Source organism: Elephas maximus, chromosome X (genome assembly GCF_024166365.1).
Source record: "Elephas maximus indicus isolate mEleMax1 chromosome X, mEleMax1 primary haplotype, whole genome shotgun sequence".
NCBI lineage: Eukaryota > Metazoa > Chordata > Mammalia > Proboscidea > Elephantidae > Elephas > Elephas maximus.
The window spans coordinates 46,391,690-46,416,956 of record NC_064846.1 but is presented as its reverse complement, the minus strand read 5'-3'; the positions used below and the strand labels follow the sequence as shown (position 1 = coordinate 46,416,956).

General features: G+C 38.2%; 1 protein-coding gene across 6 annotated transcripts in view; it reads left to right on the top strand.

The window, feature by feature from the left end:
- PAK3 (p21 (RAC1) activated kinase 3) overlaps positions 1-25,267 on the top strand; it is a 297,238-nt gene that overhangs the window by 227,243 nt on the left and 44,728 nt on the right. For 5 of the 6 annotated variants that reach the window (XM_049872069.1, XM_049872068.1, XM_049872067.1 and 2 more), the window contains 6 exons: positions 354-454; positions 5,935-6,088; positions 8,139-8,176; positions 9,875-10,006; positions 10,497-10,662; positions 17,131-17,194. In XM_049872069.1, coding sequence (XP_049728026.1) covers positions 354-454; positions 5,935-6,088; positions 8,139-8,176; positions 9,875-10,006; positions 10,497-10,662; positions 17,131-17,194 — 655 coding nt within the window. Of the gene's footprint in view, positions 1-353; positions 455-4,691; positions 4,737-5,934; positions 6,089-8,138; positions 8,177-9,874; positions 10,007-10,496; positions 10,663-17,130; positions 17,195-25,267 lie in introns of all 6 variants that reach the window. The other variant, XM_049872070.1, reaches the window with a different exon arrangement.

The following is a 25,267-nucleotide window of genomic DNA, read 5'->3' as shown; positions in this document are numbered from 1 at the left end:
TGTAATTTCTATTTTGGTAAGTGGGATTTGATCCAAGAAAACCAGTTAACCACAATATACCTAGATACCTGTTGGTTACACCATTAGACTGATAAAGAACATAAATCAGTTTGACTGAAAGTTTTGTGTGAATTAGATTTTGGAAATTTTTGAATTATTTGGACATAACGACTTTTGTCAGACTCTCAGCCACTTCTACAAAGAAAATTAGAATATCTGGATTTAATATTGATAAAATTGTGTTGGAATCGGTTGTCCTTCAATTTTGTAATTGCTTTGTTGAACCTAATTGTACAACTTATGGTTGCTAAAACTGTACCCCAAACAAATACATGTTAACATTTTGCCTTTAGCCAATAAGAAGAAAGAGAAAGAGCGCCCAGAGATTTCTCTTCCTTCAGACTTTGAGCATACGATTCATGTGGGGTTTGATGCAGTCACCGGGGAATTCACTGTAAGTAAACTCCTTATTTTGTTTTTGTAAGTCATAAAAATGTCCTTTGTGAAAATTGGTTTCAAGCAAGAATTACCACATCCCAAAATGTCAGACTTGATGTTTTTGATGATTTCAAGTAAGGTGAACTTTGCCTAGACAATCACAGATGGAAATAGAGGGTGGCAATAAAATTGGCAAAATTATTTTGTTTATCTCAACAAAACGTCTGGTCACTCCATAATCAGTCTTCGACTTGACCGAAAATACTGAGTTACCATGGCATAGGAGATGGAGTCCTGAGTAGAGAAACTCTGCTTGAGCCCATTCTTTTATCATTTGAAGTGAATAAGAGAATCATCTACTCAATTTTCCCAGTGAGTATAATCCATCTGAATAATTCAGGCTTTACATTGGAACCTGGGTTGCCCAGCTCAGCTAACCACACTAACCAAAAATATCTGCAAAATTGACCTATTCTTCCCTTTGATTTCAAGAACATAGCTTATTTTTAGGATTATTAATGGGTATATTTCGTAGACGTTCAAAACAGCAGCCCCTGTGCTTCAGGAAGGAATATTGATAGATATATTGTGTATGCTTTAGTAGTTATGTGCTGATATATGACAAACCCACAATAAATGCCAGTAAGAATTCTCTGGAGAGATAATAGCAATAGATCCAGCCTTTCTTTGGATGTTTGTAGTGCTCAACTAGCACAAGATCTCAGATCTGTAACATTTTATACTTTTTTTTTTTTTTTTTTTAAGATCTGGCATCTTTTTTTTAGATGGGTGAAGGAAAAGATGTGGCTAGAAACATGTCCCCAGGAAGATCAACTACCTTTTCCATACTAGTAAGGAATTCAATCAAAATGTGTATCTGAAATAATAATTTTGCATGCATTTGGAAAAAAAAATCCTTTATAGAACCATCACCATCAATTCCTGGGTGGTTAAACTAGAGAGAATTTTAGATGTTAAATAGTTGAATTTCTTGTTTCACAATATGATGGTTAATGATTAGATTGTGTCATATGATTAAGTGAAAAAAGAGTGAACAAATGAATTTTATTTAGAGAAGCAAACCATGTTGCTGAATTGACAGCCAAATTATCTTCTTCTCCCCAATATTTCTGGAAGTAAGCGCTATGAGAATGATGGGAACTGAGTAAATACCTTGGCCTTGTAAGTGATATGAGTTACCCTGTTCTCAGCAGCAAACAGAAGAGAACATGAAGAAATATTGACATTGATGAAGTTGAGGTATTGATATATTTAACCAGTTTGATCCTCAAAGTCAGAGACATTGTCCAAATGTCCTCGAGTTTGAGCCCAGCCTCTTTTCTTTACTATTATATTTTGAGAATCTTATCTTAGCTACACTTAAAAAGTATATAACCCCACCATCACCACTACCGTCACCATCACTACCACCAGAAAAAAAGACTTTCTATAATCTGAACAATTTTAGAGTTTTTAAAACACATAACAAAATTTATAAATTTTTTTCTGGCTTTTGAAATAGTTAAAGCCCTTCAGCTTTAGAAAAGTTTTCTCTAATAACTCTTCTTTTTTTATTTTGAGAACTTTATCTTTCTGGTTTTGATCTTTTTATTTTCTCTTCTATTTAAACTTGTGTTTTATTTTGTTGTCAGTCCATATTTTTCTTTCTTTGAGGTTAAAGTTTTCTCCTCCACAATTTTCGTGTGGCATTCTGTTTTTTTTTTTTTTAACCAATTTTTTTATTTTTCCCACTCTTCCCAACTTACTTGAGATTTTATGATACGATCTCTCTTTAACTCTTTGTGCTTTCTGGGTTCTGACTGGAAGTGAAGGAAAGTGAATCACCATCAGCTGACTGAAGTGCCAGCCATTTTCACTTTACAGTCAATTAAAACCCAAAGAATTAATCAGAGGATGTGATGGGACAGTTTTTCCAATTTCATGAAAAACAGTCTTATACAACCAAACCGAACAAAAAACTGTCCCTAAACCCCAAAAACTCAATCTGAAATAAAACAGCAGTTTGGATGCAGTCGGTTATTAGAAAGCCATTGAATACATAGACAGACACAGCCTGAATTTCAATCTAAAATACTTTATTTTCATTCTGATGATCTTCTTTTGTAACTATTTGTCCATACGTTATTTTTAAATTCTATCTTAAGCTTTTTTACTATCTTAAGCTCTGATTTACATTTGCTAGGTTATTATGTTTATTAACTTTAAAAATACCAAATGATAATAAACCATTAAAAATAATTTTATTGGTAAGATTTAGAACTGGGTCCTAATTACCACAGTACCACTAATCCGTTGTGTGTTGGAGGAGGCCATATTAATTTCCATTATTACAGTTATTGAAATTGAATTTTGAGCAATTAGCTGAACTGTTTAGTCCATTTGTCTTATAAGGTCCTGTTCTTTTGAATATTTGGACACTGATTTGGTGTGTTGTTTGATGCTTACGCTATAGTTGATTGGCCCGTATAACCTTGTACACCTGGTCATACCCTTGGGCGCTAAAGCTAAATTAGGTTGGGAGATGAAATTTTTGGTGTGAAATTATTATAAGTCCTTACCCTTTATATTACCATTTTTGTCCCAAATACTTCAGAACTCCCCTTTCCAGACCTCTAGACCTGTGACGGTCGCTTCAAGTCAATCAGAGGGAAAAATGGTATGAGTGATATAAATGATCGTTTCTTACGATAAGACAAATGCTTGGCCTGTTATATCATGCTGCCATTCTCCTGGGCTACACTCTAAAATCCCCAGCTTGATGTACATCTAGTTGTTATTGTATACGTGGTCAGGCATTGATATGTGCTCCTGCTTCTGACGCTCAAAATCCTAGGTCTCCATTAGCTGTCTAACTTTTGGGATTAGTACTTCAATTTGGAGTAACATGATAGCTATCTGATTATCTGCCTTTGTGGCAAACATTCAAATTTAAGTGTCAGGTTCCATTGATTAACTGACTTGTCTCAACTTAAAAAAAAGAAAAAAAAAATTATGTTGGCAATGTAGCCATGTGGTAAGTACAGTTGTCTGGAGGACCTTCTGCAATTGACAGCATACTTTTCTCGCTGTCTAGTGATCACACAACTATTTATCACAAAAGTTTAGAAGTGCCATGGGAATGTGTAATAACTGCAAATATTCTAATGATTATGGTAATGATCATGCCAGTGATGTCTGCTCTAGTGGTTATGTGCAATGCATACCTGGTTTTGTAACACTTAATAACTCCTTTGGCCATTATATTATTAACCAAATGCTATTAATTGCACTTAGAATCAGAACTGGGATCATGCATGGGCTCCTGAGTTCAAATATTTGGCTTAAGGCTTTAGCATCATATGCGTGATGAATGCATGTAATAATGTTGTTTCACTGTGCTTGGAGTAACCCCAAATGCTGGGAATCAAGGCCTTACATCCCAAATCAAATCAGATGTTTCGGTAGCGTTGGAGATATATTTTTGTTTAGACAAAGCAAGTACCTTATATCTGATCTTATTTTGTGGAAGTGGGACTTGGGAACTGCCACATTAAAACAGAAATATGGTTTGAAATGAAATGGTTTCTCTTTCCCTGGTCTAAATTGTTTAAGAAACTCAAACATAGAGTCTGGCTGCGTGGGAACATTCTTAATCTAGTTTTTTCTAAGCCAGCCATGACTTTAGCTAGAAAGTACAGAAGAATCACATCAATGAGAATAAATGTTAAATTCAGCATTGCCTTATAGCCATCCTTTGAGTTTTAGCTACATAGATACTTCCACTGCGAAACCGGAACTGGTTAACCAGAATTGGGAACTGAAATTTGTAAGTTCATCGCATGGCCACTGGCTACCTGTGATCACCTAGTTGTAAAACCAACTTACAAATTATCGTTGAAGCTTTCCATGATACCATCCTTCTTCCCTCCAAATTCATGTTTCTGCCTTTTAGTAATTTCTCCAGTCATTTAATGGTAATATTTATTATTGCATATTAATGGAGGAAGCATCTGGCCAAAGGTGGAATTATGCATCCAAACTTTGGAACATTGTCGTTTTCTGTTTTCTTAAATCTGTCGTCCTGTAGCTTGTCCTGCCCCTGATTTAGTTAATACCTCCCTATTTCATAATTGCCCCAATTTAGAAGGGATCCCCCCCATTCAAACCCATTGATTTCATCTCCTTCCCACCTTCTGAGTTGTCCCACATTCTGTTTTAACTTTCTTTTCTTTCTTTATTTACGTCCATTACAGCCAGATCTCTATGGCTCACAGATGTGCCCAGGGAAGCTCCCAGAGGTGCGTCACAGGCCCAAAAGAAGCTTGCATCAAAGTGCTTCTTTGAGATGTCATAGCACTGCAGCAGCAGGTTCATGTGTGTGCAGTAGAGTTGTTGCTTGGCTTATCTCACTTTTTTGTTGTCATTCCCAAACTCTGGAGGCCCACGTCACACATTGTTTTGCCGAGACTTCATGGGACAAAGCCACATAAATTGTGCCTAGATGCACTCCAGGAATAGTGCGTCTGTTTCTCTCTCCAAGTTGCTCTTGGAGGTTGGATAAATATGAAATGGGGACATCTGTAGGCTGAACATATAGGAAAGAATGCTGAATGCTCAATGAAAAACTAACCTCTCTGTGTAATTTTTGCAACTCTCCTTGGTTAGATTTCCAAATACTCCCTCCTCTCTGCTCTAAATACTGTAGATTACTGCAAATTCTCACCAGGTTTTGGCATGGTTTTCACAGTCCCCAGCTTCTATGTGGCCAACGACTGAAGTGGGGAGGAGGGAAGGGAGGAAGGAGGAGAGGAGAAGGAGGGCATACCCTGGAGAAAGCTGCAGGGAAAATGCCCAAAGCAGCACTACTGTTACAATTTAGCATCTCAGTGGTTATTGCTCCTCCATGTTTCTATTTTTGTCTCCTCCCAATCCCCCTTTCTATTAAAGCTCTAAAAAAAAAAAAGCTCTAGACCCCCCGAAATTACATTTTGTAACCACAAAATATAAACTGACCAAGGGTGAGGCTTTCCTCTTATGCCAAAAGATATTCAGATTGCACCCTGCCCCGAAACAGCTTGTCATATTCCAGTCATAGAAAATCCATTGATCTGCACTATACTATGCTGTGCGCAAATTTAGAGAAGTCTTGCTATGTCTGCCCTGAGTCACCAGAAAAAATAAGCTAAGCCGTAAACATCATTTCATGGATGAGCAGAGTCAATACGGAGGTGATTTTCATGTGCTTTTTTTTTCTATCACAGTCATACTCCCACCCACCCTTTTTAAGTTGGATCCTAGTTTTACCTATGTGTTTTGATTAGAGAAGAGAATGATTGCATTATTAAGTTACTAACTTTAAATCTAGAGTGTAACTTCAGTTTCCCAAGTGTAATCCTACAGGTAGCATGGGCTTCTTGGTGAAGAACTGTACTGGAACGTGAAAATGCTGCTGCTGAATGTTCTGAGTTGCCATTCTTTCCCTTTGGTTGTCTACAGGGAATTCCTGAACAATGGGCACGATTACTCCAAACCTCCAACATAACAAAACTGGAACAGAAGAAGAACCCACAAGCTGTTCTAGATGTTCTCAAATTCTATGATTCCAAAGAAACAGTTAACAACCAGAAATACATGAGCTTTACATCAGGAGGTAAGAGGAAGTCTAGGGTATCAAAAGGCAGAGAAGTCATTCCAATTGTAGAGCCCTGTGATGAAGACACTCCTATAGGGCATTTGGAGTCAATTCCAGTTTCTTCTCCAAATAGTTTCAACATAAGCAAACTGAAAGATGAGTTGGAAGTTGAGGTTGATGTTAGGAGATTTATATTACTTGAGTGATGTTTAGAACCAAATAAGAAAATTGTTCAGTGAGGCAGTAGTTGTCAGTTTGAATCAGCAGTCACAGTTGTTGCTTTGTCTCTTTACTGACATAAAGACACTCATTCACTCAGGATTAGGTTTAGTGGTGTGTTCATGAAATAAGAGATATATAGAGCAAACCATGGTCTCTTGAGATTTATTTTATCCCTTAGGTTCATTGATTTGCACCATGATGACAGGACAAATTTTGTATTTGCTAGGTTATTTTAATCAGACCCCAAAAATCCAACTAAATAAAGAAACCATGTCATGCTACCTATAGTGATCAAATTAGCCATGTAACTGCCAAACTTTGACTTAATTTGCTCGTGTATATACGTGGCCTTTGTTTGGAGCTTTGATGCTCAAATTTGCAAGATGAGCAATTGAAAAACATATACCAAAAAACACTTCTTCACTTTGAAAAAGATCATCATCTGGTATGCCTCTCTAGAATAATTTATTATTCAGCATCTAAGGAAAGAAGAAGAAACCCTGGTGGTACAATGGTTAAGTGCTCAGCTGTCAACCGAAAGATCAGTGGTTGAACCTACTAGCCACTTCGCAGAGAAAGGTGTGGCAATCGGCTTCTGTAAAGATCGCAACCTTGGAAACCCTATGGGCAGTTCTACTCTGTCCCATAGGGTCACTATGAGTCAGAATCAACTCAACGGCAAACAACAACAATAAACAAGAGAATACAGTCGTTAATGCCCCAGCTATAAAGGTATATCTACCTCTTGGCCTTGGGTTTAGTATAGAACAGGGCTAGAAGTCTCCTTAAGAACAACACAAGGATACACTTGGAACGTGAAGTGTAGGGTAGGGGTGTCTGATTTGGCTATATCAAATATCAGAGCCCAAACTTGAGGGCATATGGCCATTCAACATGCTAAAGAGGATTTTTATTTTTTTAATGGGAAGATTGCTCAACTGCTGCTATTCAAAGTTGAAGACATAATAAAGCTGCCAAGGACAGCTTTTTTTTTTAATGATACTTAGTTTTCCACATGAAATAAAATGTCCAAGAGAACCTGATGACACATCAAACAATGCTTAAAATAAAGGAGATCAAAAGCTGTGCTTTAAGTTCACTGTAGAACCATAGGCGACCAGAACCAAAAAGGATTTCTAGAGGTCATTTTAGTGTAACCATTAACACCCTTCAGATTCTCAGAGTTTGTTCTTCACACCAAATAACCACTGCTGTTTAACTGTTTGGTTTTGTCTCTCAATTCCAAAGATGAAATCTGAAAAACTGATGTTAGAATTTAACAGTATCTGAATTACTGTACTATACTTAGTTAAGTGAAACTCACCGTTTGTTTTCTGAATGCCCTAGTGTTGAGACTAATAGGATAGGAGGAGAAGGGGGAAGAGGAGAGAGTGAAAGGAAGGAAGCGTGGGAGGGAGGGAGAGAAGGAGAGAGTGGTGGGAAGGGAAGGAAGGAGAGAGAGAGGAAGGAAGGAACAAAAGGAAAGAGTTGGAGGAGAGGGAGGGAGGGAGGGAGAGGGAAAAGGAGAGAAATCCTGGATATGGATGTACAGAATCACGCCATTTAGGGGTAGGTAATCTCAACATCCTTCCATATAGATGAGATTCACTGGAGGCCTTCTTTAAAATATGTGAAATGACTTGGTGAGAATATGATGAGTTTGCAATGATGTGAGCTATTTTAAGAAAAACTGTCATTTGTGATAACACCTATTTAATGCTGAATTGGAGAATTTCCTTCTGGTCAAAGCCATGCAGTTTTATTGCTGTTGTTGATTTTTTGGAATGAACTCTAAATGAGGCAGTCTTTATGGAACGATGTTGACTTCTTTATCCTTACTTTTCAGATAAAAGTGCACACGGATACATAGCAGCCCATCCTTCGGTAAGTGAAAAATTCAAAACTGTTTTGTGTGATTGGTGTTTACAGGAGTCCAACAGAATACACTTACCCAGATCCAGTTTTTAGATACAGAGTCTTATAAAAACCGTTTTATTAAGGTATAATTTAGATATGAAATATTTACCCATTTTTAAGTGTACAGTTTAGTGAGTTTTAGTAAATTTCTACACTTGTACTACTGTCACCAAAGTCCAGTTTTGGAACGCTTCTATCACCCTAGTAAGGTCCCTCATGCCTGGTAGCAGACAATCCCCACCCCCGCCCCCAGCCCTAATCCTCATTTAAGTGTTCATTAACCATATTGGACAGCACAGAGCAATGCCGTAGGTCAGTAGTGTGCATCAGCGTAACCTGGAAAGCGCGTTAAAGCACAGATTTCCGAGCCCCGCCCCAGTGTTCCTGATGCAGTGGATCTGAATTGGGGCCTGAGAACTTGCATTTCTAACAAGCTCTCAGGTCATGCCGATGCTGCTGGTCCAGGGAGCACACTTTGTGAACCATGCCATAGTTCTTTCAGAACCCAATTTTGGAACCATTTTATCCCTGTATTAATATGAATGATCAAGAACTGACTGACCCTAGGTACTCTGGTGGTTGTCATTATTGTCGGTGGTGTTGCTACTGCGGCTTATCGAACATTGCAAATCACCATTTAACTGTTCTTTAAGGTTGAGTAATTATGTGGATGGGTATGCCTTAGTCATGTCTGTTACTCTCTGAGTGTTCCTTTCCAGAAAGCTAAGCAGGGGGGGAAAAAATAAGCAGGGAAGGACAGTACAAATGGTTAACGTAATTGGTTGCTAACCAAAAGGTTGGAGGCTTGAGTCTGCCCAGAGGCACCTCAGAAGAAAGTCCTGGTGATCTACTTCCAAAAAATTAGTCATCGAAAACCCAGCGGAGCACAGTTTTACTCTGACACACATAGGGTGGCCGTGAGTTGGTATCGACTCGCCGGCAACTGGGTTAAGCAGGGAGGAACCATTTATGGGCTCGCTTTTACTCAATGAGTATTTGCAGAGCTGTATTTAATGCCATATCTCTACATGCGTTCTAGGAAACCCTGGTGGCGTAGTGGTGAAGTGCTACGGCTGCTACCCAAAGGGTCGGCAGTTCGAATCCGCCAGGCGCTCCTTGGAAACTCTGGGGCAGTTCTACTCTGTCCTGTAGGGTCGCTAGGAGTCGGAATCCACTCCACGGCACTGGGTTTGGTTTGGTTTGGTTATGCGTGTTCTGGCCCTTAGGCGGAAAGTAGCTCTTTGCAAACTGACAAATTGTCAATCAGAAATTGACAACCTGCCCAGTACAGACTCAAGGCTTTGACGGCAATGAATTTGATATTTTAATTATATTTGTCGATTTCAAAAACATTGAAATTGAAAACATTAAATGAATAGCTGACCATTTTTGATCTCAGTAGAAAATAAAAAGAACTTTTTTTTTTTTTTTAACTTTATGCCAGGCTTTAAAGCAGCATGAAGTTTTAAAAAAAAAAAGTTCTTTTATTTATCTCTGAATGTGGGCAAGTCTTAACCTCCAAATTGCAGATGGTTCTACTCATTTGCAAAAGATGCAGTGCCCTTCTATCTCCACATGCTTAAATAAATCATTTCCTTTGTCTCATTTCTGAAGAAAAGCCATGAGGAATTAATACCCAATTTTTAAACTTTCTTTTGTCATAAGAGTACAAAAACAGCATCAGAGCCTCCTTTGGCTCCTCCTGTGTCTGAAGAAGAAGATGAAGAAGAGGAAGAAGAAGAAGACGACAATGAACCTCCACCAGTTATTGCACCTAGACCAGAGCATACAAAATCGGTAAGTCACAAGTGACTCTTTCCTAGTGATTCTGAAAATGCCCATCAAGTAGTAACTATTGAGCATCTACTATTTTCTCAGAAATGGAGTATATGATACCACCCTGATTTGGAGGTTGCTGTTTAAGTATGTGATATTAACATCTGAAACAATTACAGAATAATACCAAACAATATATAAATAACCTTGAAATTATAAAACTGCTGTAGAAGTCAAGACAGGGAAGTAAATTCATGTGAACCAGGTAGGAGGAACTACAGAAGCAGAGGCACTAAGACCAGAATTAGCACGGCATATATGGGGACCCCAACGGATGAGCTCCCAAGATTTTTCAAGGGCAGTGTACGTGAAGCAATTTAAAGTTCTTTTTTTTTTTTAAAGTAGAAAACCACTTTTCTTTAAAAATGACTTGATACAACAGGGCCTTGACTTCATACTGTCTTCCTTGGCCTGCTCTCTTCATTGTAGAACTTTTTTTTCTGTCTTTTAGATCTACACTCGTTCCGTGGTTGAATCCATTGCTTTGCCAGCAGCACCAAATAAAGAGGTGACACCACCTTCTGCTGAGAATGCCAATTCCAGTACTTTGTACAGGAACACAGATCGGCAAAGGAAAAAATCCAAGATGACAGATGAGGAGATCCTAGAGAAGCTAAGTGAGTTGTTTTTGTTTTTTTTTGCCATCATTACTTTCTTCATGGGAAGGATGTATTGTAAACCATTTAGAATAGAAATTAACCCTTTAGAAGTTTGAACCTACATGTAATGAACTCTAGGCTTCTTGAGATGAAATGTTTGGGACTTGCTGTGTATGCCAGATTGCTCCCTTTCTCACACTCCTCATTTAACAGAAATCAAATATTTTCACTTGAAAAATCAATTAAGGTGAATATTTGACAAAATGAATTAAGTAGTAAGTTTTATTTAAAATTAAAAAAAAAAAATCCTTGCCGTCAAGTCGATTCCGACTCATACCGACCCTGTAGGACAGAGTAGAACTGCCCCATATGGTTTCCAAGGAGTGGCTGGTGGATTCGAACTGCCAACCTTTTGGTTAGCAGGCAAGCTCTTAACTACTGCACCACCATACCCCCTAAAAACAATAAAATAGTCCGTTGAAATAGCCTATGATCATGCCCCAAGGACCCCCCCAACTGATCAGTCAAATAGATAAGTCAACCTCAAAGCCCAGCACAGTCCATCGAATCTGGTAGCCACAAACAATATAACTTTTTCCCTTAGTTTAGTAGGATTTCTATGTGGCAAGGGAGGCACAGCCAGTAAATGCTAGTAGCCTCCTTACCACAGTATCATGAGTGAGTTCATGCTTGTGCATATACCCATTGCTCCTGTTTTACAAAATATTCCCCTTCCAGTTAGCATTCTGGGTCTAGGAGACTAAAAAAAAAAAATACTTTTCCTGCTGAAAAGAATCAGTGGTCACCGATGCATATTCAATAAACTCACACTACAAAGGCATCTAACAAAATGCAGGTTATCAGCAATCAGTGCCCCTAGTCTGACTCATGCTTTAAAACTCAGCCCAAGAGTTGTCCCTCAAGATCTGAGTCCAGTACAACACGATGGTGCCCAGCTACCACCACTGACTGCTTTGACAGGGATGGAGAAAAACGTAGAACAAAATTCTAACTTAAAAAGAAAGAGCAGACTTGCTGGCCTGACAGAGACTGGAGAAACCCTGAGAGTATGGCCCCTGGACACCCTTTCAGCTCAGTAATGAAGTCATTCCTGAGGTTCACCCTTCAGCCAAAGATTGGACAGGCTCATAAAAAAAAAAAATGAGATCAAAGGAGCACACCAGCCCAGGCACAAGGACTAGAAGACAGGAGGGGACAGGAAAGCTGGTAATACGGAAGCCAAGGTTGAGAGGGGAGAGTGTTGACATGTTGTGGGGTTGTTAACCACTGTCTTAAAACAATACGTGTCATGTTTAATGAGAAACTAGTTTGTTCTGTAAACGTTCATCTAAAGTTCAATTTAAAAAAAAAGGAAAAAAATATGCTTTAAGAGTTGTCCCTCAAGAAAGCCTTCCTTGTCTCTCCCAGTCTGAGTTAAGGGCCTCTCCGCTTTGCTCCCTTTATCATGGTAAATATCATACCATTACTAGTCTGTCTCCTTCATGAGACTGTGAACTCCTCAAAGGCAGGGGCTGTCTTTTTTTCTGTATGTCCATCTTCTAGTAAAGTGCCTGGCATACAGTGGGCACCTAACAATTGCTTGTTGAGTAAGTGAATGAATAAAAAAAAAATGAGCAAACGAGTGTACCTTTATTGGGTTCTTATTTGTCTATCGTATGCAAGACACTTTGGAGGAAACAATAGAACGACAAGTTCCTGCCATCAACAAACTTTTATTTGGGTGATAATATTTAATATTGTGATACAATTAGAGAATAGGAGACTCTCATGTTTCATGCAAATTTCTATCTAAAAAATTTTCCAAAAGGAAGAGCGCAGTTCAGGCTGTAGATAACAGAAAGGCTCTGTAGAGATGGTGGTATGGTGATTTTGCCTCCAAGTGGACGTTTGGCAATGTCTGGAGACTTTTCTTATGGTCACAACTCAGAGGTTGCTACTGGCACCTAGTGGATAGAAGCCAGGGTTGCTTCTAAATATGCTACAATACACAGATCAATTTTTCCCTCCTCTCTGCACTGCTTCTCCCCGACCCCCGCCCCGCCCCGGACACAAAGAATTAACCAGCCCCAAATATCAATAGTGCTGAGATTGAGAAATTCTGAGCTAGAGATACTTGGAAACACAAAGGTTTGGGGAGCAGCTGACAGTGTGCACTCAGAACTGGAATTGCTAAACTTTGAACTGACTTAACTATATATGATTAAAATATGCCGCTAAAGCAAATACCAGCTATTTACTATAATAACAGCAGTTGTTGCTGGATGCCATAGAGTTGACTTTGACTCACAGTGACCCCGTGTGACAGAAAAAAAAAAAAAGAAAACTGCCCCACACGGTTTTCTTGGCTTTAATCTTTACGGAGGTAGACTGCCACATCTTTCTCCAGTGGAGCCACTGCTAGGTTCGAGTTGCCAACCTTTCGTTTGGCAGCCCAGCACTTAACTGTTGTGCCACCAGGGCTTCTTCGTAACAGCAGTAATAGACCCTATTTATTGAGCACCTTCTGTGCTGTCCCTCCTAAAAGCCCACTTCACATACATTATTAAGTTTAATTTTCACAATAATCCCTTGCAGTACACTTTAACATCCTCATTTTACAGATGAGTGAGGTTGAGGGACCAAGTCACCAAGCTCATAAGTGGCAGAGCCAGGATTTGAGCCCAGGCCTGTTTGTCTTAAAATTTGCACTGCTTTCATTACCCAGTTTGCTTCTGCACTTCCCACCCCAACTATCTATTTGCATAAAAAGAGAGAAGTGAAAGAGTTTCCTGAATAATTTAAATTCAGTTATTCAATCAATTGCCTCAATTTTGTCATTAATTTTGTACATGTAGACGTGACCTGTGAGATTATATTCAGTTTTAAAAATCTGTCTCACTTTAGTAAAAATGACTTTTTTTTTTGTATCTGTTTGAAATATCAGTACACTTATAAATGAATTTATAGCTTTCTTAAGTTAGCTGGCAGAGAAAGAAGCATTATTTTCTTGGGCAAAAATTTTGCTTGGATTGCAAATTTTAATGGTGCTGGAACCCGTGGCCTTTATGATTTTTTGTTTTTTCTGCTCTGTGCTGAACAACATGATGAAGAAAGGAAATCCATCTTAATATCATGTTTAATTAAGAATTAAGTGTTTTTTTTTTCCTCTATCGGACTTTTCTGTTTGGGTCTAGAGAGGATCATTTTCCCTCTAGCCACTGGGCCACCTCTGACTGCCAGCCTTACCTTGTGGTTACAGATCCTGGTAGGCAGAACCTGCAGAGAAATGGGAGGGTGTTGCTGATGTAGTAGGGGCCAGGGCTGAGATACATGTATTACAAAGCCAGGAAAGTCAGTCTTTCATGCTCCTGCTCCACCATCACCCCCCTGTGCCCTCTCTCTGCCACTTACTTGCTGAGTGACCTTAGGCAAGTGATTTAACCCCTCTGAACTTCAGTTTCTTATCTGTCAAAAAAAGAGAGAAAATCTGTAGGATGGCTTTTAGATATCTCAACCTATAGCTGAGAGCTATAAGGTCAGAAAGACCCAGATTCAAATCACAGGCCGATTGCTACTAGCGTGTCACCTTGGGCAAATTACTTAACTTTTCTGGGCATCCTTGTCCTCATATAGAAAACGGGGATAATAAAGTGCCAATCTCATCATGTTTTGAGAAATGAGAATAATTCATATAAAAAACCTCAGCAACCATACCTGGCATATAGTAAGTGGTCAATAAATGGTAGTTATTATTTTATTACATGATTATTAAGCTTTAATAAGATCACAGAAGGGGGAAGCCTTTGAAATAAGTTATAACTGAGTCTGAGTTGTAACAGAGTCTGAGTCTGAGTCTGAATCATAGACCCAGACTAGCTTAGCACCCTTGGGTATCACTTATCTTCTCTGAACTTCAGTTTCTTCCACTAAAAAATGGAGCTATAGTACCTATATAAATAAATGGGGTTTTGTGAGGCCTAAATGAGTTAAGGGGCCCTGGTGGCACAGTGGTTAAGAGCTCAGCTACTATCCAAAAAGATCTGCAGTTTGAATCCACCATCCACCCCTTGGAAATCCTATGGGGCAGTTCAACTTTGTCTTACAGGGTTGCTAAGTCAGAATTGGCTAGATGGCAAAGGGTTTTGTTTGTTTTCTAAATGAGTTAAAGTAAGTAAGCATCTAACACAATCAATAGTAGTGTAAGATTATTATGTTATTTTTATAAAACAAGGACAGTATTTTTTAGTCCAAAAAAAAATGTGCACACGGGGTCTTACAGTGGGTCAAGAATGTTTGAAACCAAGAATAATTCCAGATGTCTGGTTCCTGTAGAGAAATCAGAAGGACCTTGGCATTAAGTGCCCCATTGGAGCTTGGAGAAGGAGTAGCTTGTGCTGAGACATAAAGGAGAAGGGAAAGGCAGACAGGGAGGTAGAGAGGTATCCACAACCCATACCGCGGTGGACCCCACAAGCATACGGAAGAGGAGGTGGCAGCCTCTACTTAATCATCCTCATCTGTGTCTCAGAGATCCAATTACTATTACTGATTGTGGGCACCGGACCCAGGGGTCATTAATGCCTGAAATGAACAGATCATCTTTCAGCTTTTCCACAGACAGATAGCCTGGGTCTGGCTTCTGCATTGTGGTCTGTCTGGATCTGTCAGAAAATGAAGAAAACCTGACGTTTTAGGGAAATTTTTCAAAAGGCGCTGACTGTCAGCAAAATTGTATAATGCAGGAAATTTGTCTTTGGTTTCCCTCCTTTGGGTCCCACAATCACTTCCCTCCCTTGGCCCTCCCCTTCAACACTCACCACTCAAAACGTTTTCTCTTAATTTATTCTCAGGTACAACCAGTATTAATTTAGAGAATTATCCTCCCCCTTTCCCCCACCATGAAAACCGTCATTATGCTATAGAGATAATCTTTTAATGGTGGGAGTTTGATTTAGCTTAATATATAGGAGGATATATTGTCGGGCCTCTCTGCCTCTGACACCACATCTGGAACCATATTTTCAAATACTAGTATTTGGTTGTTGTTCAAATTCTTAGCCTTTAAAATGAATAGCTTGTTTCCTCTTTAGGAAATTGCTCTGGTAGGAAATTGTTCTGGCATTGCTGTCTCCCCCCCCCCTTTTGAATTTGATTTGCTGATTTTTGCTCTATTGTGTCACAATGTGTTTTTCTTTCTATCTTTCTTTATTGTAATTTCTAGGAGTCAGTTTATGATGGCTCTGATCGAACAGGTCACTTTTGAAAGCTTATTTTGTAATTCTGAATAGTGAACAAGCCCCCCTGCGCACTTGCCTAATGTCAGTAGATGGCAGCATACACTCTCCTGTGAAAGTATTGGGTGTGGAGGATGCCATTTTACTTGAATAGCAGTTAAATTCTGAAGCAGAATCACACCAAAATGGTTGTCTTTTGGTAATCCTTATGAAAGGATTTCCAGTTTTTTTTTTTTTTAAAGCCCACATACCATGAAAATAAAGGTTGAATAATTTACTACCATAAAACCTAATTAATTAAACCCCACCAACTGGAATTGGTCATAATTCAGAAAGTGGCTTGGGCTGAAGTTTATTTACTTTTTTTCAGTCTATGGAGAAGACTTTGCTCAGCAACTTAATAGTATAACTTTCTTAGAAGACTATAAACTGTTTAGTAAAACTATGGTTTCAAGTGACTTTAAAATAATTTCATTAAAAAAAAAAAGAGGATCTCGGCCCTTACGCATTCAAAGCTGGCTGAAATAAGGATGCATGGTCTCAATGATGTAGAAATCTGTTAGACAACTTGAAAAATAGCAACCTAGAAATTGTTGAATTTGTGGCATTGTATAGATACAGCTTAAGTAAAATACGTTCTCCAACTCCTGCCTTAAACTATGGGGAATTTACAAAAGGAAATGCTGACTTTTATTTCATTTTAATTCAATAGACATTTACTGAGTTCTCGATATACTCCATGCCCATGTTGTGTGAGGCACTGAGGATACAGAGATGAATAAGACATGGCTCATGTTATTAAGACACGTCTAAAAGGGGATGTCAAATAAATAGTTACAGTTCTATGATGTATTAAGTCTAGAGAAAGAATGAAAGCAAGAGAGGGAGAAAGAGAGAGAAGGTACAATAGTAGCACAGAGAAGGGAAGTTTATTAACTTTATTCAAAGGGATCAGAGAATACTTCCTAGAAGAGGCAACATTTCAACTGAGTTGTGAAGTATGAATAGGAACTTGATAGGAAGAAAAGGTGGGAAGGACATTCCAGGCATGGGTTATTACTACCACTTTAATTAATACATTACTATCTGTTATTTTAATCAAAAATATCAGTTTTCAATATAAATTATAGAAATCGTGAGATTGGTCTTAATTTTGTATTTGTCAATGACTCTGGCACCTTAATTTTCATTATTAAATTAAGAGAAATCAGTTAATCACGTCAGCCTCTCCCTGCCCTCTTCTGTTTCTCAGGAAGCATTGTGAGTGTTGGTGACCCAAAGAAAAAATACACAAGATTTGAGAAAATTGGTCAAGGGTAAGTGATTTTTATTTCAAATGCCAAAGGATGAGCATCAACAACATGCATTAAAATTCATTAACGGCCTGGATATCTGGTGAATTATGTATCTCATGTCCTGGATTTGTGTTTTGCATTCTGGAAAATGGCCCTTCTGCCTGGCAGTTAACCTAGGAACACATCCTGCTGGAATCTTCTCTATTTGGGGCTGACAGTGAATCATATAGGGACATTTTGATCCCATATACTTGAAACATTCAAGCTGATTTTTCTAGGAAAGCAGTAGAGTTACAGAAATCTCCAGCAGGTATGAAAACCACCTGTCTTCCTGTCCCCCCACTGTCTGTATGGATGTTATGGTTAAGATCCTGTTTTATTGTCAAACTAGAAAGTGACAGAGTGAGCGGGGGGGAAGTCCTTGTTCAATGATCAGGGGTGGACCGAGTTGACTAGCCACAGAAACAGATCAGTAACCCCTAAGTGAGGCTAAATACATCATATTCACCTAGCATGCTTATTAAAAATAAAGATTCCCAGGCACCACTGCCAGACATTTGATTCAGTAGTCTGGAGTGGGGCCCATGAACCTACACTTCCCAAGTTCCTCAGATAATCCTGATCATCAGCTAGCCCATTCACCAGAGCTGAAGGTACGTGTCACCTGTTCTGCAGGTCAGCTGTTATTAAGCATGTCTCTCAGGCCTCCATATGAAACTAAGCAGGAGGGCCTGAGGAGGCAACACGTTTGAAACAGGGAAAAGTTTTGTCTAAACAGAAATGCAGTGTTCTTAAGGGGTGCCCTTAAGTGAGTATTGAGACAAGATATTCTGGTGTACCAACTACTGTATGTCGGGAACCAAGATGGCACCCCAAGAGGGCTCCTCACTGAGATAGGAGCTGGAAAGGAAAAAATACAGCTAAGATACCTGCAGAACTGTGCTAGCCCATCAGTCATTGCCCTCAGTCATTAGGGTCTAGTTATTTTAGGATAAGGGAATTTAGGCTTTCTCCAAGCACTTCACTGCATTTCTTGTGATTCTTAGGTTCATAAAGTTGAGTACTGTGTATAAGATTGACTATTTTTTTTATGACTTCTACATTTTTTTTTTGTTTATTTTCCCCTAGCTTTTGTACTAAAGTTTCTTTGGAAATTGCTAACTTATCTCAAGATGTAAGAGAAAGCATTTGTTACATAGTTGGTATAGAGGGTAAGGAGGTCAGTCATGGGAACTGTGCCTAGGGGGAATCAAGTTTAGAAGACTCTGAGAGGGAGGCAAAAATGCAAGGAGAAATATATGGCCAAGTTTATCCTTCCAATGGAAACCATCATGGAGCTAGGAAACTAAGATGTGTACCTATTTGTGCTTTTGCTTCTTTCTTTGCCATTTGATATTGTTGGTGCTCTCACTTGCTCACAAAGAAATAATTTTATGGTTATTCTTATCCTGGTAACTCTCTAGGGGCCTCCTATTACCTAATGGGTCCAATATTATTTCTGGCCATTTCTCTAGAACAGTACTGTCCAACAGAACTTTCTGCAATAATGGAAATGTTCTATTTATCTATGCTGTCCAATATGGTAGCCACTAGCCATATGTGGCTATTGAGCACTTTAAATGTGTTTAGTGAGAATGAGGAACTGAATTTATCTAAATTCATTTATTTGTTTAGCAAACATTTACTGAGCACCAACTGTGGGCCAGTCACTGTGCTAAGCCCTGGAGAAACAGAGATGGATAATAATGGAATTTACAGTCTACAGTCATATGTGCTTGACGGAGGTCTGCGTAGGGTGCAAAGAGAACCTTGAATTGAGGCAAATCAACTCCATTCACCTGAGTGTGGAGTAGGGGATGGCTTCTATGGCCATCATCTCCCACCTGAAGCTTTCTTTCTCCTCCTCTGGTGAACTGGTTATTTTACTTAAGAAGCTATACTTTCTGAGCCAGTATACAAGCCTCAACTTACTTTCTTCCTGCCCAAAAGGTAGCAAAAACACAATATTAAGTACTAAAGGGGCTCTGAAAACAGAAGTTTACTTTTAGATTTTATTTTGTTAATTTCATTTGATCCTAATTGGTTGGGTCTCCAGTGTATCTACACAGTTCACTTAAAAGTAGCACTTCAGATCTTTGCTGTCCAATATGGCACCCACTCACCACATGTGCATATTGAGTGCTTGAAATGTAGCTAGTTCAAGTAGAGATATGCTGTAAGTATAAAATGCACACCCAATATGAAAAACTTAGTATCAAAAAAAGAATGTAAAATACCTCATTGATAATGTTTATATTGATTACATGTTGAAAGGGTAATATTTTACGTATATTGAGTTAAATAAAATGTATTACTAATTTCACCTTTCTTACTTTTAAATGTGGCTACTAGAAAATTTAAAACATGGCTCACATAATATTTTTATTCAACAGCACTGCTCTATTTGTAGGTTTAAATGGAAACTATTGATTTATTCATTCTTAAAGTAGGTTTTTTCAGAGTTTTTTTTAAGGTTAGGGAGTGGGAGATGGTATAATTTTGTTTTGATTTTTCATTTACAGTATTTATTATTCCCACCAAGACCCAACGGAGCCAAAACATAGCATTGCATTTAGAAAGGAAAAAAAATACATATATCTCCTAGGTATCAGGTAATGAAGCAACACTATTTTTTTCCAAGAACAAAGATCAGGCCACCAAGAACTTTGCATACCAAAGAGATGTCCCATGCAGGCTGCTACTTATGCGTCTGATCTCTAAGAATGCAAAAGGAGAGTTGGCTATTTCTGTGTACTTTTGTAAAGCCTTTATAATCTAAAATGAAAGATGAAAGCAGAAATTCTGTTTGCCACTGCAGAAAGGCCTATTTTAAAATTCCAGAGAGTTTGTCAATATTTTCAAGAATTATGAAACCAAAAGATAGTTGATTCAACTTGTTAATAAATTCTCAGAGGATACGGAGTCTATGTTAGTCCCCCTTTTGTCTTCTTTATCATTAGTAGGCCCTAAAAAACAATTTTGTATTATTAGGCTCAACAACCAGGGTTCCCTCGTCCCGGCTCAAAGACCTGCAGATTGCCCTGTACCCCTCCCCCATCTCTCTGGAACTGTTTTAGCTTCAATAAATATTTCTTGAACTAATGAAATGCATGTCTCTTCAGTACTCCCTGTCCTCTCTTTTCTTTCATGCACATATACACGTCTATCGGTACTTTTTCTATCTCTGTTTCTCTTTTTCTCAGCATCTTTTATCTTTTTGTTTCTTCCACTATCTCAGCGTAGGCCTCACCATATCTGATTGTCCTTGGGGGGTTTGTGTGTACTCATGTCTCTGTTTTTCATGAGTGTTGGCTTCACCTACTACCCATTTTCGCACACACCCTAAGCAAAATGATCAAAATATAAAACTGAGCTATATTTTTTAATAGCTTTTAAGATGTAATCTTGTAACTTATTTCTTTTTAAATACAATAATTTTATCATTTATTAAATGAGTGATTTTAATTTTTGTTTCTAGTAAATAGACTTTTGTTCTCTGTTCTTAATTTTTAAAGTGAATGAGCAAAATATTGCTTTCTCTTTCTCTAGACCAAAAAATTTTTTTAATTAACTTTCTTTTTATTTAAAGGACTCTCAGTTGATTTTTTCCATGAATTATTGGCCCAAGTAGTTGAACTACTTTCTCCTCTCAATATATATTATCTTTTTTTTTTCATTAAGTCTTTTTTAAAGTGTTTTGCTTTACCTATTGTTATGATGACATGCAAAATTGTGTCAGTGATCATTTGGTGCTAGAAATAATCAGCCCCAGTATTCTAATTTCAGCCCCATGGAGCACAACAGCTCAGTCTTGGGAACTGGATTTGAGAGGAACCTCTCCATTAATCGGAAACCCTGGTGGCTTAGTGGTTAAGTGCTATGGCTCCTAACCAAAAGGTCAGCAGTTCGAATCTACCAGGCACTCCTTGGAAACTCTATGGGGCGGTTCTACTTTGTCCTATAGGGTCGCTGTGAGTCAGAATCGACTCGACAGCAGTGGGCTTTGGTTTTTCTCCGTTAATCAACTGCATCTACTTGGGAAACTAAATTTTTCCAGTATGAGTTTTTGCTGTTCCAGCATTCAGCCCTGGGGCCAGAAAATTGGGCCCCATCATCCCTAAATCAAATTCAGAATTGCGTATCTAATCATTTGAGGCCATAGCTGTGAGTCGAAGGCTAAAAATGACATTATTTTCCTAGGTTTTCTGTGAAAAGTGTTCTAAAATCAGCCATCGAATCCAGACATTTTGAGCAGATGTCTGTAGAGTTAAAAAAGGAAAGGGGGGGAGAAGCTGTGTACCCCCAAAATTCTTTATTATTGACTCAACAGAGGAGTTTGTCAGAAATATGTCTGATGGAAACTTAATCGTGACTCTCTAGGATAGTTATGTAAAGAACTTGTTTAATAAATAGGGTCGGGTGAGACAACAAATTCACATATTTATTTTCAGTCAACAGCTATCATTGGCAAGCCTGTGCAGTTCCTCAATAAGCAGTAGCTGTGTGACAGAGGGCTGAATTTACTAATGTTGGCAGCCGTCCTCACGGCTTTCTCATTAAAATGTTTGAATTATTTTTCCTTAAATGAGAAGGCATTGAAAAATAGAATCCTTTTCTCTTTAAGGTTCATACTGTCTTTTCTCTTCAGCATTATAATAGAAAAATACTTTTTGAGAAAGCAGCTCAGAGAAGATGGTTTGGATCCACTTTAACAAATATCTTTATTAATTCAGTGAACTTTTATTGAGTGCCTACTATGTGTAATGCTGAGTAGTAGTTAAGAACTAAGTTCTGGGACTCCTCTGCTGTTCTTTGGACAACTGGCGAGGATAAAAGGAGAGTTGTATCAAGGAATAAGAAGAACCCTGCCTCACCAAAAAAAAAAAGGTGCTTTTTTTCCTAATGTTGAAGAGAAAAGACTATATCAACCTTAAAGAGGAAAAGAGTATTTTTCAGTGTGTTCTCATTTATCTCCAGTTCATCCCCACTTTCATCTTACCCTGGAATCCCTCCCTGACTTCCCTGACCCTGACTGACCTTTTCTGCCTTTTGCATGAGAAAATTGCTGGAAATTTTGAAAACCAAGGGGGAATAATGAAAGAAAAATAATGGGAAGAGAGATGTTAGGGCTGTGTTATGAAACAGAGAGGTATACTGCTACAGTGTCTTTTTTATTTGTGTGAATCTAAAAGTTTTTTTTAGAGTAGGTAATATTTGTACAGGGTATAAGATTCAGAAGGAACAGAAGAGTAGACAATGAAAAGTAAGTGTCCCTCCAACCCCATCCCTTGGCCTCCCAGTTATCCTCCAGAAAGAAAATCTCCACAAAGAAACTGTTATTGGTTTGTTATGTAATACTTTCAGAGACATTCTGTGCACACATATATATACAGCATATATGCGCGAATTGATTTGGGCACTGCCCTACAGGGTTTCCAAGGCTGTAAATCTTTACAGAAGCAGACTGCCACATCTTTCTCCCACGGAGCAGCTGGTGGATTCAGGCTGCCAAACTTTGCAGCCAAGTGCTTAACCACTGCACCACCAAGCCTCATAAATTATTTAACTATCCATTATCCCTTGATATTGAGTTGATTCTGACTCATAGTGACCCTATAGGACAGAGTAGAACTGCCCTGTAAGGTTTCCAAGGAGCAGCTGATAGATTCAAACTGCTGACCTTTTAGTTAGCAGCCTGGCTCTTAACCACTGCACCACCAGGGCTCCAAATTATTTAACTGGGGATTTCAAAATAGTGATTTTCTAAATCTATCATTTCCTCCGCACTTATTAGCTAGAATACTTTTTAAACTTTTTATTTTATTGTTTTTATTGAGACTATACACAGCAAAACATACATGAATTCAGTAGTTTCTACATGTACAATTCATTGACATTGATTACATTCTTCGAGTTGTGCAACCATTCTCACCCTTTTCTGAGTTTTTCCTCCCCCATTAATATAAACTCACTGCCTCTGAGGTTCCTGTCTAACCTTTCGAGTTAACTGGCATACCTATATAGAAAAGAACTTTACCTTATCAGCTAGGACTCTTTGGTTACCCTGAAATATAGTTCATACAGGAAAGTCTAGATAAATGCTTAATTCTATTAATTGCCAATTTTTGGTATAAGGAATTGGTACCCAGTTTACTTTCGAAAGTGTCAAATGAGAGGTGTCTTTTTGTTTTTATTTGGGGTTTTGGGGAGGTGGTATTCATGGGGGAGGGAGATTTCTTTTTTATTTAAAATATGTCTTTATAAACTCAGGTTTTTTCTTATTGTGGCAAAAATATATAGAACAAAGTATTTGCCGTTTTAACTTTTTTTACATGTACAATTTAGTGACGTTAGTTCCTTGCATCATGTTGTGCAACTGTCACCACTATCCATTTCCAAAGATTTTCATCACGCTTAACAAAATCTCAGTGCCTCTTAAGAAATGACTCCCACTTTCCACCTCTCTCCCACTACTAATAAGCTTTGGTCTCTATACCTTTGCCTATTCTAGATATTTCATATAAGTGGGATCATACAATATTTGTCTTTTGTGACTGACTCATTTCACTCAGTATAATGTTTTCAAGGTTTATCATGTTGTAGCATGTATCAGGGCTTCATTTCTCTTTATGGCTGAGTAATATTCTATTGAATATAAGTACCACAGTTTGTTTTTCCATAAATCTGTTGATGGACATTTAGGCTGTTCCCATTTTTGGGCTATTGTGAACAATGCTGCACTGTTTTTCTGATCACAGGGTTCATGACATAGTCATCCTAGTGGGAGTGAAATGGTATATCTCATTGTAATTTTGATTTACATTTCCCTAATGATCAATGACATTGAGCATTTTTTCATGTGCTCGTTGGTCATGTCTATATCTTCTTTGGTGAAATGTCTATTCAATTCCTTTGCCCATTTTTTGATTTGGTTGCTTGTCTTTTTGTTGTTTTAAGAGATCTTTATATATTCCGGAAATTAAACACTTATCTGATATATGGTTCCCAAATGTTTTCTCCCAATCTATAGGTTGTCTCTTCACTTTTTTGATAGGGTCCTGTGATGCACACAAGTTTTTTGTTTGTTTTTTAATTTGGATGATGTCAAGTGTTTCTATTTTGTTTTTTGTTACTCATGCTTTTGGTGTCATGTCTAAGAATCCATTGCCAAAAACTAGATCCCGAAGCAATACCCCTATGTTTTCTTCTAAGAGTTTTAGTCCTTACATTTAGGTCATTGATCCATTTTTTAGTTATTTTTCATATATAGTATGGCACCCTGGTGGCACAGTGGTTAAGAGCCATGGCTGCTAACCAAAAGGTAGACAGTTCAAGTTCACCAGCCGCTCCTTGGAAGCCTTATGGGGTAGTTCTACTCTGTCCTGTTAGGGTCATTATGAGTCAGAATCGACTCCATGGCAACAGGTTTGGGTTTGGTGTGAGGCATGGGTCCAGGTTCATTCTTTTGCATGTGAAAATCCAGTTGTTCCAGCTCTACTTATTAAAGAGATTTATTTTCCCGTTGAATGGACTTAGCATCCTTGTCGAAAATCACTTGACCATAGAAGTATAAGTTTATTTCTGGACTCTCAATTCTACTTCATTGGTCTATATGTTTATCGTTATACTAGTACCAAACTCTTTTGATTACTGTCGCTTTATAGTACATTTTGAAATCGGAACATGTGACTCTTCCTACTTTGTTCTTCTCTTTCAAGATTGCTTTGGCTATTCAGGGCCCCTTGCAGTTCCATATACATTTGAGGATTGGCTTTTCCACTTCTGCAAAGAAGGCTGTTGATACTTTAATGGAGCTTGCCTTGAATCTATAGACTGCTTTGGGTAGTATGGACATCTTAAGAGTATTACCCAAAACTTGCAGATTTTTATATTTTCAATTTGTTTAAATTGATCTCATTCAGTACTGTTTTTGATGGTCAAACTGTTCCATCTTTGGAAAATTGGAGTCCTTTCTTTGCACTCGTTTTGAAAGTGATCTTTTAAAAGTGTGTATGACATCGAACACTTGCACTTATGAGGTCTTATTCTCAGAAA